The sequence below is a fragment of the Suricata suricatta genome, chromosome 17 (genome assembly GCF_006229205.1).
Source record: "Suricata suricatta isolate VVHF042 chromosome 17, meerkat_22Aug2017_6uvM2_HiC, whole genome shotgun sequence".
Lineage (NCBI taxonomy): Eukaryota > Metazoa > Chordata > Mammalia > Carnivora > Herpestidae > Suricata > Suricata suricatta.
Window position 1 is genome coordinate 53,142,599 of NC_043716.1, and position 19,826 is coordinate 53,162,424.

Genomic DNA, 19,826 nt, shown 5'->3' on the forward strand with positions numbered 1-19,826 from the left:
TTTTTTTTTTTAATGTTTATGTTTTGTTTTGAGAGAGAAGATGTGTGCACATGAGCCGGGATCGGGGGAAGGGGGCAGAGCAAGAGGGAGAGAGAGAGAATACCAAGTAGGGTCCAAACTGTCAGCGTCCAGCCTGACACAGGAGCTCAAACTCATGACCTGTGAGATCATGACCTGAGCTGAAGTTGGATGCTTAACCAACCGAGCCACCCAGGGGCCCCCAAGATGAGTATTAAAAAAAATTTTTTAACGTTTATTTATTTTTGAGATACAGAGAGAGACAGAGCATGAGTGGGAGAGGGGCAGAGAGAGAGGGAGACACAGAATCCGAAGCAGGCTCCAGTCTCTGAGCTGTCAGCACAGAGCCCGATGCGGTGGCTTGAACCCACGGACCACAAGATCATGACCCGAGCTGAAGTCAGACGCCCAACCGAGCCACCCAGGCGCCCCAATGAGTATTTTTTTAAATGTCAATCAGACCATGGTACTCTCTTGTTGTTCAAGTCTCTTGATGAAAACCCTCCAAGACTTGCCTTAGTCAGTAGTAGGGCAAGTCTTGATTCCAGGGTCATGAGTTCGAGCCCCACGCCAATGGTGGAGATTATTTACCAACCCCTTCCAAGAGTCTTCCAAAGCCCTCAGAATAAAGTTCAAAGCTTGCAGTGTGGTGCAGAAGACCCTGGATGAACTGTCCCTGACACCTCTGGCTTTGTCTCCACCATTCTCTCCCCCTTCCCTGATCTAGTCACACAGGAACCCCCTTCAGTTCCTTGGTCTCGTATCTTCCTTCCTCAGGGCCTTTACACATGCCACCTGTCCTTCTGCCATGCTTGTTTTCCTTCCCTTTGTCTGGCTAACTTGTCATCCTTCAGAGTTACTTCTTCAGGAAAGCCTGCCCCAGGCCACCACGATGCTAAGGTCCCATTAGAGATGCTTGTTTGCACCACTTTGCAAGCTTCTGATGAAGTAATTATTTGTTTGTTTAACACCTTAGCTCCTCCACTAGAATATTAGCAACCTGAGGGCAGGGATCCTGTCAGTTTTCTTCACCACCATATGCCCAGCATCCAGTTCTGGTCCTGGCACATACAAGGGATTCAGAAAACATGAGCTGACCAATTGGCTGGTAGGTCAACATAGTATGGTGTCATTGGTCAGTTTCAAAGGGGTTTATTTCAGGCTGATTTAATAACATTTGAAACATGTTTATTAAAGTCAAATTACACTGAAATGTTCACCTAGATCTCTTAAATAATTCCACGGGGTCACAAAATGAATGAAGCGATGATTCTCTGTCGGCTGTAATACCTAAGGTGAAGTCACTAGGCATTACTATTGGCTAGTATACCAGAGACATTACATTGCAGAAGGAGAAGGAGCTGGGTCACCCGGGTGGCTCAGTTGGTTAAATGACCAACTCTTGATTTTGGCTCAGGTCATGATCTCACGGTTCGTGAGATTAAGTTCCATGTCAGGCTCTGTGCGGATAGTGCGGAGCCTGCTTGGGACTCTCTCTTCTCTCTCAGAATAAATAAACGTTAAAAAAAGAAAAAGGAGCGGGCCCCTGGGTGGCTTAGTACTTACGCATCTGACTTCAGCTCAGGTCCTGATCTCATAGTTCATGGGTTTGAGCCCTGCGTCATGGCTCTGTGCTGACAGCTCAGAGCCTGGAGCCTGTCTGAGGTTCTGTGTCTCCCTCTCTCCCTGTTCCTTTCCCTCCTGCACTCTGTCTCTCAAAAATAAAATAAAACATGAAAAAATATTTAAAAAGGAGGGGGAACTTCCTGCTGGCAGATCCATTAGCTGCATGGCAGAGGAGTGTCACACAGGCCAGATCCTTGGGTGCAGAAGGCCTTCTCTCCCCTTCTCTCTCTCTTTTCCCTCTACTGCCCCTCCCCTTTCATTTTAAGGAGAGAACTATTAGTGTTTATCCAGCGGGGAGAAAAGAACCGATAGAAAGGAAGCAACTAAAAGGGCTAGAGAAAGAGGATAATTGGGCACAAGTTCGTTTATTCCACAAGCATCAGATGTCCGTGGCGGGCTGGGCGCTGGGTTAATGAGTAGTGACACAGAGATGAATAAGACACAGTCCTAGGAATCAAGGAGGTCACAGGAAGAGAAACGACACATAGATAATGTTATTAACTATACGAGGCCTAGCAATGGGTATATCCATTCTTTATACAGAACTGTAGACAAATGTTAGTTGGGATCCAAAAATAATCAAAGCAATTTCAAATATTATTGCATTCTTTTGAGAAAAATGCCAAAGGGGGAACTACATAAATGATTTACAAAAAAACCTTTTTTTAAAAAAAAACTTTTTGTGTTTATTTACTTTAGAAAGAGGCATGAGCAGGGGAGGGGCAGAGGGAGAGGGAGACACAGAATCTGAAGCAGGCTCCAGGCTCTGAGCTGTCAGCAACAGAGCCCGAAGCAGGGCTCAAACCCACAGACTGGGAGCTCATGACCTGAGCCGAAGCTGGACACTTAACCAACTGAGCCACCTGGGCGCCCCTTACAAGGAACTGTCTTAAAATCCTATTGTTCATTTCTCTTTCCCTCCTCCTGTCTGTTAAGGAGGATTCTGTCCTTACCTATTAGGTTTTCAGATCACTGGACAGTATCAGAATAATCGGGGAAGGTATTTCACCTGTTCACCTAAGGTATTTCTCACTCTGCCCCTAAGGCTTCTCTCTTCTGTTGCTCCAAACTTCCTCCCCCTCTTCTCAGATCCACACCACCATGGCTCTTCTCTCTTCACTTGCTCCTCCTCTCTTTTAAAACCCAAATGCACGGCACCTGGGTGGCTCAGTTGGTTAAGCGTCCAACGTTGGCCAGGTCATGATCTCATGGTTTGTGGGTTCGAGCCCCGTATTGGGTTCTGTGCTGACAGCTCAGAGCCTGGAGTTGGCTTTGGATTCTGTGTCTCCCTCTTTCTCTGCCCCTCCTTCACTCGTGCTCTGTCTCTGTCTCAAAAATAAACTATAAAGAAAATAAAAAAAATAGGGGCACCTGGGTGGCTCAGTCGGTTAAGCATCTGACTTCGGTTCAGGTCATGATCTCACAGTCCGTGGGTTCGAGCCCCGCATCGGGCTCTGTGCTGACACCTAGCTCAGAGCCTGGAGCTTGCTTTGGATTCTGTGTCTCCCTCTCTGTCTGCCCCTCCTCCACTCACTCTGTCTCTCAAAATAAAGACATAAAAAAAAAAAAAAAGAAAAAACCTCCATCTGCTCTCATCAGCTGACAACTCCCCATCCTTTCCAAACTAAACCAAATCATTCAAGACTTGGCCTTTCTCGGGGTGCCTGAGTGGCTCAGTCCGTTGAGCGTCGGCTTCGGCTCAGGTCATGATCTCACAGTTCATGGGTTCAAGCCCCACGTCGGGTTCTGTGCTGACAGCTAGCTCAGAGCCTGGAGCCCACTTCAGATTCTGTATCTCCCTCTCTTTCTGACCCTCCCCTGCTCACACTGTCTCCCTCTGTCTTTCAAAAATAAATAAAAAGTAATTAAAAAATTAAAAAAAAAAAGACTTGGCCCTTCACAGTCCTACCTTTCCCCTATTAATCTAACACTGGGCAATGATCTGGGAAACCTCACAAGCACAGAATCCTCCTTAGCAAACAAGAGGAGAGAAAAGAGACTACAAATACTCACACATTCTTATTATTACCGTTATTATAAATTATAATTTCTCCATTGAAGTACAGTTGACACTAATGCATTATTAATATTATTTCCCTGTGGTAAGTGAACTGATGCCGCTAACTAGGGCAATCAGGAGCAAACAGCAGGACCCTCATCATAAAGGATGACAGGGAGTTAGCCAGGAAGAAAGGAGGTGAGAGGTATTCCAGGCACAGTGAACCGGATGAGCCAAGGGCTGGGGACGGGAAACAGCGTGTGAGGCTGGGGTAGGGACAGGAACGGAGGATACAGATGGGAAAGGAAGAAGGGTCTCTTTTTTGGAGGAATGTTGAGAAGGAAATGGAAGTAGATGGAGGAGATGGGAAATCTCCACTGGAAGGCCTTGGTTTCTTCATCTAGGTGATTTTGGAAGGGAGATGGAGGCTCCGGAACAATGAAGGATCGCTACAGCACCTGGTATTGCTAGACAGCCATCAACACATGAGCACAGGGACCTCGGAGTTGCAAAAAGTCTTCCCAGGGTGAACTTAGGGTGGGTCCGCTGGCATGCTTTGACCTGAGTGATTTGATTTACTTCTTCAGCGAAGTTTTATGGCTGGGGGGTGCTGAGAGAGGGAATGGTCAGGGGGTAAAGGAGTGCAGCCCCTGAAACTGGTAGGTGCACAGTTCGAGTTTGTTGAGGGATATTCATAAAATACGGTGAAGTAGAGAAACAAGTGTGGTTAGAGGAGACTGGGGTACAAGGTGGAGCAAGGCAGGATGACCACGTTACATTTGCTAACCCTCCAAATGTAGCCACGTAAACCTGGGATAAGGTGGAAAGACGTAAGGCATAGGCAATTGGCTAGTCCAAGTCAGGAAACATTTACTGGGTACATGGCTCTGAGCAAGGCCCTGTGGGGACTGCCAGGGTAAGCCAGTGCCTTCGGGGAGCTCCAGGCCTTACAAAAATAATGCTGTACAAGGCACTGCTTTTGTAAAGGTTTCAGTGGAGACACAGAGAGGCATAGCACTAGACAGAGAATTTCAATGACTAATAGTCAGGGAAGGCTTTGAGGCAGGGAGCATTGGAGGTGAACTTTCCGGATGTGTGTGTATTTGAAGGTTGGCATTAATTTTTTTTACATTTATTTTTGAGAGACAGAGAGAGACAGAGCATGAATGGGTGGAGGGGGGGCAGAGGGAGAGACACACAGAATCAGAAGCAGGCTCCAGGCTCTGAGCTAGTGGTCAGCACAGAACCTGTCGTGGGGCTCAAACCCACAAACCATGACATCAAGACCTGAGCCGAAGTTGGATGCTCAACTGACTGAGCCACCCAGGCACCACTGAAGGTTGGCTTTATTGGTAGAAAGGAATCTTCAAAGGGTGGGGAAGCTTTTGGGCTAAAGAGCAGAGAAGGAGGACAGTCCTGGATGCATATTATGGATGGAGAATCAGGGGTGCCTGAGTGGCTCAGTCAGTTAAGCATCCAACTCTCTCTCTTTTTAATTTTGGAGACAGAGTTGGGCAAAGGGGCAGAGGGAGAGAGAGAGAACCTCAAGCAGTCCCCATGCTCAGAATGGAGCCCAGTCGAGAGTTGGGCGTTCAACCAACTGAGCCACTCAGTGCTCCAAGCCTCCAACTCTTGATATTAGCTCAGGTCTTCATCTCAGAGTCATGAGTTCAAGCCTCACATTGGGAATCCTAAAAAGGGATGGAATCTACGTGGCTGCAGGATTAGTTTGGCCTGTGGGGGATTAGCCTGGAAACCTGTGTCTGTGTTGATTTATGAGGGGCTTTGTATGTCGAGCAGAGAGATACAGACTTTGTCTATATGCAAGAATAAACTGAAGAAGATTTTTTGTGTGCAGAAAGGTCACATGATTCTATCATTGTTTTAAGCAGTGGCTAAAACACTTGAACCACACATGATAAGGTACCAAAAGGATACCTTCTTGATGGTTTTTTTTTTTTGTTTTTTTGAGAGACAGAGAGACAAAGAGTGAGCAGGGAGGATCAGAGAGAGAGGGAGATACAGAATCTGAAGCAGGCTCCAGGCTCTGAGCTAGCTGTCAGCACAGAGCCTGACAAGGGGCTTGAACCCATGAACCGTGAGATCATGACCTGAGCTGAAGCCGGACGCTTAACCGACTGAGCCACCCAGGTGCCCCAAAAGGATACCTTCTTGAGAAGAGAAATTTTAATTACATAATTAAATTCATTAACAGGGGAAAGGGGTTCTTACTTCCCAGGGCCAGCTATGATGACCCTCTTCCGATTTTATAAACAGATTGAAAAACAAAACACAAAAACCAAGCCTCCAGACTTCCATCTCTGGGAAAACAGAAGTAAATACTGACACAGGCTTGCTTTGTTTTCCCAAGAGAGCTCTCCTACACGATTTCTCTAATTATCTAGGGAAATTTTTTTTTTTAACTTGTTTTTCCCTTTAGAGTACAGCTGAGTTGAAGGGCAAACTCAAGTATTGTCTCAGATTCTCCAGCTTTGGTTTGGATGCAGTATTAGTCTCTGAGGGAGTCCCTCCAAGGTCTCTGAGCCAGATGTCTCCAGGCATTTGTTCACAGCAACAAGAAGGGAACTTGGGAGGAGGAGATTCGGGCGCTCTGCAAAAGGGCTGATTTTAAAAAGAAAGAAAGAAAGTGGCGGGGGCAGGGTTCTGTCCATCTCTTTTGGATAATTACGTAGGGAAAGTAACTGAGGTGGAAGCCGTGCCCTCGCCTCTACTCAGGACCTCTGGTCCTGAAAGCGCCAGAGTAACATGTCCAAGGCAGGACAGTGGCTCCCTACTCTCCCTCCCGCACCACTCGGCGTCTAATTCCGCCAGGCTCCCAGAGGGACGGTTTTAGCTACAGTCTAGCGCGATCATAGCCAATAAGGAGCTAGGAATCTCCACGCGTCTCAGATTTCACCCAATCGGCGTCCAGAACTTTAGCTTGCCAGCGGCGCCTCTGCTGTCCGAGAAAGGAGGCGAGCCCCCTTAGAGTTGCCAGCAACGGACATGGCTGCGGCCCCTGGAGGAGGGGACGTGAAGTGAGGAGGGGGCTGGGAGGGAAGAGGACGCGAGCAAAGAAGACAACCCCCTGGGCCCCGGTAAGTACGAGAAGGCCAGTGGCCCGAAGCAAGGGGAGCGGGGAAGCCAGGGGGCGTGGGGCTCGGCCTTACACGTCCTCTGGATTCTTGGCCAAGGAGAGAGGAGTCTGGGGTCTGCACCCAGGAAATGGCCTCTGGGGATTTCTTCGAGGGGGAGTCAAGGGACGGGCTCTTGCCTCCAGCTCCCGGCCACTTCCTTTCCCCAAGTGCTCACACTTGTCCATGGTCCAGGCTTGGCCCCTCAGGGGTCCCGCATCAGATCGAAGCCTCCTGCCAACAAAGAATCCCTGCCCCAGGTTTGTCGTGGCTGGGCCCTGGCGCAGGGGGGCTTCCAGCGCCGACGCCCAGTGTATTTGTAGGCCTCTGGGGTCCCGCACCCCCCGCCCCAGGTCAGACCGTTGTCCGCGCTGCGCGCGCCCTCTGTTGCTGCCCGGCCCCTCGTGCTAACCGCGTCCCGCGTCCAGGCGGACGGAACCGGAGGGGCTTAACCCTGAGCGGCGACGGTGCAGTGGGAGCATGCCCTGCCTTTTTTTTTTTCCTTCTCCTTTTTTCTTTCCATCTTTCCAGAAACATTTAAAGACTCCTTAAAAGCAACTATAGGAACACAGTACTTGCCATCCTGCAAACCGACCGCTGTGCTGTGCCCTCCTTCCCCTGCCGCACAGCCCTGAAGTCCAGCCCTTCGTGTGCCACGGCGTGAGCCCCCGCCTGGTGCCCGGTGCCACATGCCACGGAAACCTTGCCCTTCTTTCATTGGTGTGGAACCACAGGCTGCACTTGGGCGTGTTCGTTGATTTGGTCACGTGCTGCTGCATCCCATCCTCTCTTCCGAGTTTTTGTGCGGCTCTAGGGAAAAAAAAAACCAAAAAAAAAAAAAAAAGAAGAGGAGGGAGCTCTGCACCGAATCCGGTTTCCTTCGGGCATGTAATTTTTGCATTGGAGATGATAGTTTTCTCATGCTTTAGTGACACACTTCAGTCATTCCCTGGACCCTCTTAGACGACGGAAGTGGGGAGGGAGAAGTTGTAACGTTTTCATTTTACAAACGTGGAGAGTAACTTTTGGGAAAGGCAAAGGGGCGGGGCCAGGGTCACCTAGATCCAGGACTGGAGCTCTGAGGTCCAGATTCTTAAGTTCTTTATCCACTAGACCAGTTGTTTCCTAGGTGTGATTGAAAAATGAAGCTCCTTCACTTCTCTGGGCATCTTGCATGGTGATTGGGGATATGGAGGACACAGAGTATATGAAGGATCTTTGTGTACAGGTGCGTATAGCACAGGTGCCAGCAATTACTTGGTTGTTAATACGTTTTTGCCTTCGTTATTTGTAAGCAACCAGCAGGTAGTTCACCAGCCGATTTCTTGTATTAATATTTGTGTGGTCTTTCGATCTGAGGCCAAATGATTTCAGTGATTCTCAGTTGAGAGAGGGCAGGAAGGGATGGGGTCAGAGCAAGGTAACCTCTTCCTCCATTTGGGGGGCACTGTTGTGTTACTGTAGTGTTATGGACAGGGATTGCCTTGCATGAGAACAGTGTAGAGGCAGAAAAAGGTGGAGAACCGCTGCAGAAGAAATACTCCCTGTCGTATGTCTTTATGGTAATCTTGGCAAAAGAAGGGCTGATCTTAGTATTCCAACAGGTAGTTTTAATTTTTTTTTTTTTTTTAAGGAATGGCACAGATAAGGTTCATCATCGAAAGAGTCAAATGAAAATGGTCCACGGGATAAAAAAGTTTGAAAATCACACTAAAGATCCAAACACATCAGAATGTAGCCTGTTATTAACCCTGGAACAGGGGCAGCGTATTCAAATAAAGTCCACAAATTCTCTGCGAGTCTTATTTTAGCTGCCCGGTTAGCTTTGACATCCTTGCGCACTGGTTCTTTTTGTGAGAACTTCAAACAGAGAACCTAAACTGGTGGATCCCACGGAGCCAGTTCCTTGACCAGGGAGGTGAAGTATAAACCATCCTCTTGATAATCAGCCGCCAAATAATTGGGAATTAACTGCCCTTGAACTTCCCCCCTCACTCCACCCCTACCCTGCCCCTTGTTTGTGGTGACCCGACATCAGAAGATTAGACCAGGAGGGAGAGCTGGGGCTGGGCGCTGAGATGGAAGAAAACAGAAAGCCCTTCACATTTCTATTTTGAGAAGTTGCTAGGGAGTGCCAGCTCCAAGTGCTGAGAATCAGCCTTTCGGAAAGCTTAACTCCTGCCGATCTAATGAGAAGTGAAGGTCACAATACTTTGGTTCTGTCTCACTGCCCTTTCCGTGATGTTGGGCTTGGGAAACAGTTCCTATAAGGAGGGGGAAGGGCGCTAATGCAAAAACTACCTACACCCAAGGCTTTATGGAACCTGACCTGGTGAGTTAAGTAGGAACTCTTCCACTAGTGAGTTGGAAAGACACAAAGCCTCTAAACCCATTCCTGGTGTTCCAAGTAAGAAAGTTCCAGATCACCATTGGCCCTTCTCCACTGGTAAATGTGTGTCAATACTTTTTACCTTGTTACCATGTCAGTGTTGTTTCCTTGATTGTGTCTTTCTTCACCTAAAAGCTAGGCTCCTTTCAAATTATTGTTCAAACCCAGCTTTCCAAGCCTGGATTTGTTTCCAGTAGCACAGGTGAACTAAAGTGTAGGCCAAAGTCAAAACAGGAATGTTTTTCTTCCAGAACGGACCCGCCAGCCAGAATGCGTGGTTTGGTGATCAGGGGTTTGTGTAATAATAAGCTTTGCCTGTGGCTGCTGAGACAGTAGTAAACAGAATCGGTCACATGGTGTGGCAAGTAGGATAAGGGCCAGATTTAAACTCGGCGTGAAAGCTCCGCACATGTCACACTGATTGCTTTGGGTTTCCCTAGCTCCAGAGACCAAAGTGGTGGGGGAGTCGGGGGTGCCCAAGGGAAGGAGACCCTTCCAGGGCTTACAGCAGCCTTTGGGAAGCCAGAAATCTCAGTGTCATTATATGAACCCAGTTTTTACTGTTTATTTTTGAGAGTGAGCAAGAGAGTGGGGGAGGCTCAGAGAAACAGGGAGAGACCGAGGATCCAAAGCGGGCTCTGTGCTGACAGTAGAGAGCCAGAGAGCCCGATGTGGGGCTTGAACTCCTGAATCGTGAAATGGTGACTTGAACTGAAGGCCGACGCTTAACTGACTGAGCCACCCAAGTGCCCCTGAACCCAGTTTTCTTAATTTCAGGATTGTTTTGAAAAAGAAATTCATGATAGCAATATTCCTTAGCAGGGAGGTGAACAGAAAAATACTGGGAAGAACCTGGAAAAGGTATATACTGGAGAGAAAATCAAAGGTGCATTCCAAAGAGTGTAAATATCCCTGAAGTTGATATGGAACCCAAAGAGGGGAGTATTGGTTAGTAACATAAGTCAGATCTAATTGGAAAATCAGAATCAGAGGTTGGTGGGTTTTTTTTTATTGTGATAAAATCAATCATTTTATTATTTTTTTAATTAAAAATTTTTTTAATGTTTTTATTTTTGAGAGAGAAAGAGACAGAGTGTGAGTGGGCAAGGGGTAGAGAGAGAGGGAGACACAGACTCCGAAGCAGGCTGCAGGCTCTGAGCTGTCAGCACAGAGCCCTATGAGGGTCTCAAACCCTCGAACCGTGAGATCATTACCTGAGCTGAAGTTGGACCCTTAACCAACCGAGCCACCCAGGGGTCCCTGGCTTAGATTTCTCAGGTTCAATACCAAAAGCAGAACCCACAAAAGAAAAAAACGAATAAACTGGAAATGAGTGGCTAGGGACCAGAGTGGGAAGGGAGAAATTTTACTGTATATATTTTTATTTTCAAACCATGTGAATGTATCAAATGCATCTTTAGAAAATTAGCAACCTCCCCCTTCTGGATATTTGCCCAAAGGAAGTGAAAAGAGGGGCTCAAATAGTTATTTGTACACTCATGTTCATAGCAGCAGTGTCCATCAATAGATGAATGGATACATAAAATGTCATCTACACATGCAATGGAATATTATTAGCCTTTAAAAGAAAATCCTGGGGGCACCTGGGCAGCTCAGTTGGTTAAGGATCCATCTCTCTCTCTCTCTTTCTTTCTTTCTTTCTTTTTTTTTTTTTTTGAGAGACAGAGAGAGAATGCAAGTAGGGCAGGGGCAGAGAGAGGGAGACACAGAATCCGAAGCAGGCTCTAGGCTCTGAGCTGTCAGCACGGAGCCCAATATGGGTCTCGAACTCACAAACCTTGAGATCATGACCTGACCTGAAGTCAGATACCTAATCGACTGAGCCACCCAGGCGCCCCAAGCATCCAACTCTCAATAATCTGCTCAGGTTCAAGCCCCATATCAGCGCAGAGGCTGCTTGGGATTCTCTCTCCCCCTGTCGGCCTCTCCCCCAATCACGTGTGTGTGTGTGTGCGCGCATGCGTGCACATGTGCACTCTCTCAAAAACAGACACTTAAAAATTTTTTTAAAAACAGGTGCCCCTGGGTGGCTCAGTCCGTTGAGTGTCCAACTCTAGCTCAGGTCATGATCTCACGGTTCATGGGTTCGAACCCCTCATAGGGCTCTGTGCTGACAGCTCAGAGCCTGGAGGCTGCTTCACATTCTATGTCTCCCTCTCTCTCTCTGCCCCTCCCCTGCTTATGCTTTGTCTCTGTCTCTCTCTCAAGAGTTTCTCCTCCATGTTTTCTTCTAGAAATTTTATAATTTTACATTTAGGCATAGGATCCTTTTTTAGTTAATTTTTGTATATAGTGCAAGCTGTATTTCCACGTCTTTTTTTTTTTTTTTTTTAATCTCAATGTTCACTTTTTCCAGTGTAGTCTGTTGAAAAGACTTCCTTTTCCCCACCGAATTGCCTTTGCAGCCTTCTCAAAAATCAATTGGCCAAATATATCTGGATCTATTTCTGGATTCTCTATTAACAGGCCAATACCACACTGCCTTGATTTCTGATCTCTCAGGATTAGAAGATATTATAAAAGGTTATCCCTTTCTTATGTGCTCCCTGATGTCTTTATTATCTCCATAATTTCCTAGCCTCTGCTTGTATCCTTCTGGTGCTGGGGAGCTCATTGCCTTTCAGGACAGCCTGTTCAATTTTTTATACAATTCTCATTACATAAAAGATATCACCCATGTTGAGTCCCAGTCTGTCCCCCCTGGAGTAAGTAAACGTGGCCCTTCTTTCATGTGGCAGCCATCATGCCCTCCTAGACCGGCTCTTACCAAGTGTGCTTTTGGCCAAGCGGCTAACTGTCTTCAGTTCTTTCGAGCATTCTATGTCAGAATTCCCTCAACCTGTCTGCTGCTGTCAGAAAGCTCCCTACTTTGCTCAGTGTGTGTGATGCACAATTGAACAAAATATTCCAGGTGTGTTCTGATAGGTACAAAAATCAGACTTACCTCTCTGTTTTTGGGGATGTGGCATGTCTGTTAATGCAACCTAACTGTGAATGAACTTGGGTGGCCATGTCACCTGTATCAAAATTGCGCTTAATTAAGCCATTTAGAGTAGTTTTACACAATCGTTTTTGACATTTATTTATTTTTGAGAGAGACAGGGTGGGGAGAGGGGGAGGGACAGAGGATCTGAAGCAGGCTCCATGCTGTGAGCACAGAACCTGATGCAGGGCTTGAACTCATGAACCGTGAGATCATGACCAGAGCCAAAATGAACAGACGGCCGATTAATCGACTGAGCCACCCATGTGCCCCTATACAATAGATTTTGAACCTAAACATGGGACATGATATTGAATCTATTACAGTTAAATTGAATCTGTTAGGGCAGCCTGTTGAGATCTTGGATCTTGACTTTGATCTCCTTTCCAGACTTAAGCTATCTGAGAATTTGATTAGCGCACCATCTGTTTCCTCACCCAAGTCATTGATAAAAATATTGATTAGGACGCCACCAAGGATAGAACCCTGAGGCTCATTATTAAAAGCCTCCATCTAGCTGAATGTCAGTCCATCAGTTAGTACCTTTTGGGCACAGCTATTCAGCTGAATACAAGTCCCCACATTATGTTTTCTGGGTGTTGGGTATGGCTAGAGTATCAGCACAGCTAATGAAGATTGTACTGGAATGAATTAGAAAGGACAGCCAACTCCTCAGCTCGCCCTCAACCTGAACCTTGGGCACCCACTTAGCTCTTTTTGATGCTGGATCTGAACTTGGCAGCAGGAAGCATCTGTCCCTTTGTTTCCATGGCTACCATGCTGCCTTTGTCTAGATACTTGTTATGATAAACCAAAATTACTGTAATTTTCTTCTACCTCTTCTGCATGTAATTTCTTTCCCTTCCCGCTCTGATCCATTCTTCACCCTCTTAAAATACTGGGACCTGCTCAGAAACCTTCAGCGACTCCCCAGGGTCCCTTTGTTTTGGCCTTCAAGCACCTGTACATTTCAGCCCCTGACTCCCCTCTTTAAGTGGCCTTTCATTTCTTATCTCTTACTCAGGTCTTCTGCTCTAATCGAACAGATCAGAACGCCGTGTTCCAAAAGGACTCTGTGCATTTCTTCCTTGGTGCCTTTGTTGAGACTTCTTGTTGCTCTCCCTTGTCTCTCCTTTAGCTTTCCTGAGTGCACCACTTGGGCCTTGGCTTCTTCCAGGAAGGGATCCCTGGCCTCGCCAGCCCCAATTTGCAATTCTCATTTAGTATTTCAATGCCAACATGAGCATTTAGTTAGATTTTCTCATAATATTTGAAACCTGGCTATAGTATAAATCCCTCTAGGCAAGGGACCATATCTTATACTTTTGTCAAAGCAGGACTGTCCCTTACACTTAGTAAATATATATACAGTTATTACATACGATAGGCACTTGATAAACGTTTGCTTCCCTCATCAACGCTTCTCTCTTATAGCCACCAAATCTTGCATGTGCTAGGTATCTTAGAGGTTGGTAGAGCTGGTTTAGTTGGATCTATCAACTCTACTGACACAATATTTCCACAAGATAGGGTGCACCTATTTAACTATGTAGTTCAAAGAGTTTTGACAAATATATACATCCTTGTAACTGCCCCCCATAGTCAAGATATTGAACTAAAGACCCCTGTGCCCTTTGCAGTCTTTCCCTCCCCATGACTCCCCGCAACCCCTCCCCTGCTTATTGTCACTATAGATTAATTTCACCTGTTCTAAATTTTATATAAATGGGATCCTATGCTATGTGCCCTTTTATGCTCCTTTCACTCAGCAAACGTTTTTGAGATTCAGCCACATTGTTGTATGTATCAGTCCCTCCTTCTCTTTTTGGTTGCTGGGCAGAATTCCAGTATATGGATATACCACAGTTCCTTCATGGGTGAACAGATATTTGGGTTGTTTCCAGGTTTTGGCTATTTTGAATAAAGATGCTATGAACATTTGTATACAGTTCTTTTTGAGGAAGCATGTTTTCATTACTGGGATATGTAGTGAGTGTATACTTAACTTTATTAGAAACTGCCAAAATGTTTCCCAAAGTGATTGTACCATGTTACATTCCCATCAGCAATTTATGGGTTCATATCCTCACCATCACTAAATGTTGTCAGTCTTTTTCATTTTAGGCATTCCAGTAGGGTGTGTATGGATATTAATATTGATAAACACAAATATAGTAATATAAATTTTACTTTTAATTACTTAAACATTAAATGTTATTATTGAGTCTTCCAATCCATGAACATGGTATACCTCTCCATTTATCTATGTCTTGAATTTCTCTCAACAGTGTATAGGCCTTTTATATATATATATAATTTAAATATATATATAATTTTAAAAAATTGTTAATGTTTTTTATTTTGTTTTTGAGAGACAGAGAGAGACAGTGTGAGCAGGGGAGGGTCAGAGAGAGAGGGAGATACAGAATCTGAAGTAGGCTCCAGGCTCTGAGCTAGCTGTCAGCACAGAGCCTAATACGGGGCTCGACCCCACAAACCATGAGATCATGACCTGAGCAGAAGTTGGACACTCAACCAACTGAGCCACCCAGGCACCCTTATATATAATTTTTAATGTTTATTTATTTTGCAAGAGAGAGAGAACAAGCAGGGGAAGGGCAGAAAGAGAGGAGACACAGAATCTGAAGGAGGCTTCAGGCTCCAAGCTGTCAGCACAGAGCCCAATGCAGGGTTCAAACCCACAAACTGTGAGATCATGACCTGTGCTGAAGTCAGATACTTAACCGACTGAACCAACCAGGCGCCCCTTACATATATTTTAAAAAGTCATTCCTAAGTATTTTGTGGGTTTTTTTTTTTTTGGTGCTATTGTAAGTGATATTTAAAATGTTCTATTTTCCTATATTTCCTTATAGCATATAGAAATTTAATTTATATTTGCTTTTGTATTTTGACCTATATTTTGTAGCCTTACACACTTATGTGTTCATTTCTTAGAATTTTTTTCATATATGATCAAGCCTTCTGCAAATAAACACAGTTTTACATATTTCTTTATAATCTTTATGCCTCTCATTTCTTTTTTTCTCCTTTTTTCCCTCCTTAAAAAAAAAAAAAAGCTCTAGGCCCAGTGTGGGGCTTGAACTCATGACTCGGAGATCAAAGAGTTGTCATTCTACTGACTGAGCCACCCAGGCGCCCCCTTGAGTCTTTATTCTTCACCTAGGTGGCACTTTGTTCTTATTTCTTGTTTCCTGGTAATAGTAGAAAGTATTTATTAAGACCTACCATATGCTATATACTGTACTAGACCCTTTGCATATAATAATTTATGTAATTCTTGTTCCTTCTTTGTGAAATGGGCATCATTCTATGAACAAGGACCTTGAAGCTCAGAGAGACAAGTAATTTGCCAAGTTCATTTGCATTTGATACATGTTGGAGCCAGGATTTGAACTGGGGTATTTGGCTTTGAAGCCTGTGCTTTCTTTCACATTGCACAAGGGGATAGAACTGGCCCTTTAAGGATCTAGCTGCTGGTTTCAGATCAGGCAGTTGAGGACTGCTCTTTCCCAGAATCCCACGTATGGAGTGATGGGAAAACAGAGACTCTTAGAAAAATGTCCTGCTCCTGGCTGCCCTCTCCGAACGCTGTGGTTCCAGCTGGCCGCGGAGTCATTTCATTCGTGTCATGTTGGCAGAAGGAGTTAAGCACAACCCCCCTCTGCCTTCTGGTGCCTTGCTCATCCAGCTCCTGCTGCCACAGGGTGCGCGGGGAGCTTGCCCTGTACTGGTAAACGGGGCCTGGGCTGCGTGAGTCAGAGCGGCCTTGGGGAGACGTGGATTCAGCCTCTCAGGATCCCGTTTCAGTCGGCTGCCAAGGACCAAATGTCACTGCGCTGCGAGGCCGCCTCGACTCTGTGTCTCTGGCCCTCTGGGGCTGGCTCGCTCAGCTCTGACAGCCTCGGCTGCAAAGGCAGGTGTGGGGAGAGGTGTGCAGGCGCGGGCCTGCCCTGGTGCCGCCTTGCGAGGCATCACACGGGGTCTTGGAGTGGAGTTGGCGGCTGTAGAGCCTAGGCCTCCTGACTGGGGTCCTCTGGACACAGCTTTTTTTATTGTTTCTAGCAGCTCTTTTATGGATCATTTCTCCTGGGCTTCTGACCAGCTCCTCTCAGCAAGGCTTTGCTACAGGCCCCAGAAAGAACCGCCCTAGTCAGCAGGTTGGTGCTTTCTCCACAAGTAGGCACTGGGCACCAAACCAGATTCCTCAGTGGCACGCTACCCAAACGCTCCCTGGTCTGAAACCATTGCAGGGTGCTGGCTGCCAACACGGATGGGTGACGGGCAGGGGTTGTGTGGGGAGGTAGGGCCAGTCTCCGTTTTTCCAGATTGTCGTCTTGATTGAATCACCTGTCCTGGTAGGTATGTGGCAGCAAAGCACATGGTACACGGCGACATGATACATGGGTCTATGTGTATGTGCGGGGGGCGTGTTTGTGGGCACGTGGGGTGGGGTCCAGTTTACCTTAATGCACACTTTTTTTATTTGTTAAAAAACATTTTTATAAAATTTTAAGTAGGGGGGATGCCTAGGTGGTTCAGTGGGTTAAGCGTCCAGCTTCGGCTCAGGTCATGATCTCACGGTTCATGGGTTCATGCCCCGGGTCAGGCTTGGTGCTGACAGCTAGCTCAGAGCCTGAAGCCTATCTTCAGATCCTGTGACTCCTTCTGTCTCTGACCCTCCCTTGCTCACGCTGTCTCTCTCTCTCTCAAAAATAAATAAAAACATTAAAATAAATAAATAAATAAATTTTAAGTAGGTTCCATGCCCAATGTGGGGCTTGAACTCATGAACCCTGATCACAAGAGACACACTCTACCAACTGAGCCAGCCAGGCACCCCCTAACTTTTATTTATTCTTAGAATGAATAAATGAATGAATGAATGAATGAATGAATTTCCCTAATCCTTTATTTTTTTAAGTTTTTATGTATTTAAGTAATCTCTGTGCCCAACATGTGGCTCGAACTCACAACTGAGCCAGCCAGGCGCCCCTTATCTTCACTTTTTAAAAAGCTGAGAAACCGAGATTTTTCCTGCTTGCCCGAAGTCTGCGTGTAAGAGTACATGAGGAGCAAAACCCAGTGTGCCTCCAGAAATGAGGGCTCAAGGAGAGGAAACTTCACCCTAGCAGCGTGCCCTGGGCAGGCCCGGCCGGGCTCTGGTGCCCAGGGGTCACGTCTTCCCCATGTGGCGCTCTGTTGTATAAACGACACCATCATTCAACAACCCGGACTCATGGCGTCTCTTCTGTCTCTCTCCCCAGATGCCGTGACTGTGACAGAGTCACTGGGCCTTGTACATGCTGGGGAGGAGCCTTCCTTTTGGGGGTGACCACACTCATCTGGGCATGCCTACAGTAGCCTGGGCCCATGGACCTGAAGGAGAAGCACGTGGTAGGCCATGTTCTGTACCCTGAGTATCGTCTGTGTGTCTCTGTTGGACGCTCCCTACTTGTGTTTGCCTGCGGGGGGGGGCGCCCACTGGGGGGCTTTCAACCAACAGTGAGAGGTGCGTGTGGCTCTGAGGATTGGGGTGTGGGCTGATGACACCCCTCCCCACCGAGGGTGCCGTCCTGGGCTGGGAAGTGCTCCAGGGGCTGGGAGCAGAGGACTAGGGGGAGACAGATTGGCACAGCGGCATGGGAGCAGGTTTCTGATTTGGGTTGGCTCCGAGCCAGCCTTCCACTTCTTGCCCAAGGGTGTGTAATTTCGTTTGTTTGCTCTTTGCCGGGGCTCTGCCCCAACCTGCCGAGCCATGCTGAGTACTGTCGGGCACCCTCTCTGTGGTTAGGGAAGAGCTCCCCGGTCAGACTCCAAACACAGCTGCGTAACCGGCTGGAGGTGAGGAGCCGGGAGGCCCAGGCATCGGCGAGGTCACCCCTGCCCGCCCCCCCCCACCTGCCGCAGGCACACTTCCCAGCCTCCAGGTACACTGCCTTCTCCTGGCACCGTTTGCCCTCAGTCAGATTCCCCTCTCCCGTGACGAAGAGCGCCCCAGCAGAGGTCCTTCCGTCTCTTGCCTGGACTCTGCCACAGCTTCCCACGGGGCCCTCTGTCCCTGATCTCCTCCCTCTGCTTGCTGTCAGAGAAAGGTATCCAGAATGCAGAGACCGCCTTTTGTCCCCTCTGCTTCAAAGTCACCAGTGACTCCGCGCCACCTGCTGCCACCTTGAGTGTGGTGGCCAAAGCCTGACTGTAATCCACTGCTGCTTGTTGGCCCGGTGTCCCCAGCCTCCCCCGCCTTGGCCTTTCGCACTACTAATTCTGAATGCTTCAGCGTTTGGACACACTGTCCACATTTAGGCTCCTACTTTTTTTCCTGACAAACTCCTGCGATTCTTTCTTCAAGAGCCATCGCCTTCTCCTGCTAAGTCCTCCCTCTCCTCCAGAGGACCCTCTTTCCAGCAGTCACCGTCCCTCTGCCACTGTCCCTGCCACACGGTATTGAAAGGATCTGCCCCCACTCGATCGCAGTGTCCGTGGCTCCGGCATAGAGCCTGGCATGCAGTGAGGGCTTAGGAAATATTTATCAACTTGAACTTACGGATAGTGATCTTCCTGCCAAAGAGATCTTGGAAGGGCTGGAAAGGGAGCTGTGGGTCCACACGCTGGTCCCTGGTGGAGCCTGGCTGACTGCCAACTCGTTCAGCTCCAGGCTTTACATGCCTCTGGGCCAGCTGTGGACCAGGCTTGTAGGCCTGAACTTGAAGCAGGTATATTCAGTATCCTGTTCACGGACACCTCTGGCTGGTCTACAGGGTCCATCCTAGTAGGATTGGCACAGAGGAAAAGCTACATTTGCTTCTCCCCTAGCCTGGGTGCAAGGCCGCTGTGCACAGCTGCAGAGCTGTGCACTGCTCAATTCCAGGGAAGCACCCCCTAGAAGGTTTGATATTGTATGATGCGGTGGCCTGCCTGAGTGAGGCTGAGTGTCTCAACAGAGAACAGTGTTGTCCTCTGCTTCCAGCCTGTTGCTGAAACACCGGGTTTCTGGTGAGTTGGGGAAACACAGTTCTGTGATCCAGCCTGCGGGCTGGTTTCTCTCTCAGGCCTGAGTAAGAACACTCGAAAGCCCAAGAAGGTTAAGTCTCAGGGGCCGTTTTTCCTAGAGAATTTTTCTTTACCCTCGTCTTTGTTCTTCCGGAGAGAGGCGTCCTGGACTGGAAGCATCATCAGGCACATTCGTGGAATACCTCCTTTGGGTTGGAGGCACTCCCGGCCCCGGGGAGGTAGCCCCTGGCTTGGAGGGGCTTACAGTCCAGCTGAGGAACTGATCGAACAAGCAGCTAAGAAACAGAGCCGGACAAGGTTTCCACCAGAGGCGCCTTGTGAGTTGTGTACACAGGCCTGTAAAGATCGCCCCCCGTGGCCTCCAAGAGTCCGGGCTTCAAGGAAGCGTGGGAACAAAGAGCTGGGTGGCGGAAGTTGATGGAAAGGGCCTGCTGTTCCCTGGCTGTAGCCCAGGATCCTCTTGGCTGTTGCTGGTTGAGGTTTTGCTCCCCCTCCCCGCTTCAGGACCTACCGGTCCTCACTGTCCCCATCAGAACCTTATCTCCTCCGCCCCCAGTCCACTGTGGTGGAGCTGCTGTGGCAGTGAGCGTCTGGGCTTCTCTTTCTCGGGTACAGCGCTGC

General features: G+C 47.7%; 1 protein-coding gene and 1 long non-coding RNA gene across 8 annotated transcripts in view; one reads left to right on the top strand and one right to left on the bottom strand.

The window, feature by feature from the left end:
• Positions 1 to 5,815: 5,815 nt before the first annotated feature.
• LOC115281733 lies at positions 5,816 to 7,483 on the bottom strand. Of its 2 annotated transcripts, XR_003904387.1 has the most exons (3): positions 7,353 to 7,483; positions 6,814 to 7,011; positions 5,816 to 6,662 (listed from the first exon to the last, which is right to left on the bottom strand). It is a non-coding gene; the product is annotated as an uncharacterized LOC115281733 (long non-coding RNA). The 2 variants fall into 2 exon arrangements; XR_003904386.1 differs by lacking the exon at positions 7,353 to 7,483 and having other exon boundaries at positions 6,814 to 7,266.
• TMEM94 (transmembrane protein 94) overlaps positions 6,608 to 19,826 on the top strand; it is a 34,222-nt gene continuing 21,003 nt past the window's right edge. For 2 of the 6 annotated variants that reach the window (XM_029927176.1, XM_029927182.1), the window contains exons 1-4: positions 6,608 to 6,741; positions 7,907 to 8,005; positions 16,257 to 16,351; positions 17,459 to 17,588. In XM_029927176.1, the coding sequence (XP_029783036.1) occupies positions 17,565 to 17,588 (24 nt within the window). In that variant the 5' untranslated portion in view covers positions 6,608 to 6,741; positions 7,907 to 8,005; positions 16,257 to 16,351; positions 17,459 to 17,564. The remainder of the gene's footprint in view (positions 6,742 to 7,906; positions 8,006 to 16,256; positions 16,352 to 17,458; positions 17,589 to 19,826) is intronic. The other 4 variants (XM_029927178.1, XM_029927177.1, XM_029927181.1 and 1 more) reach the window with 4 other exon arrangements.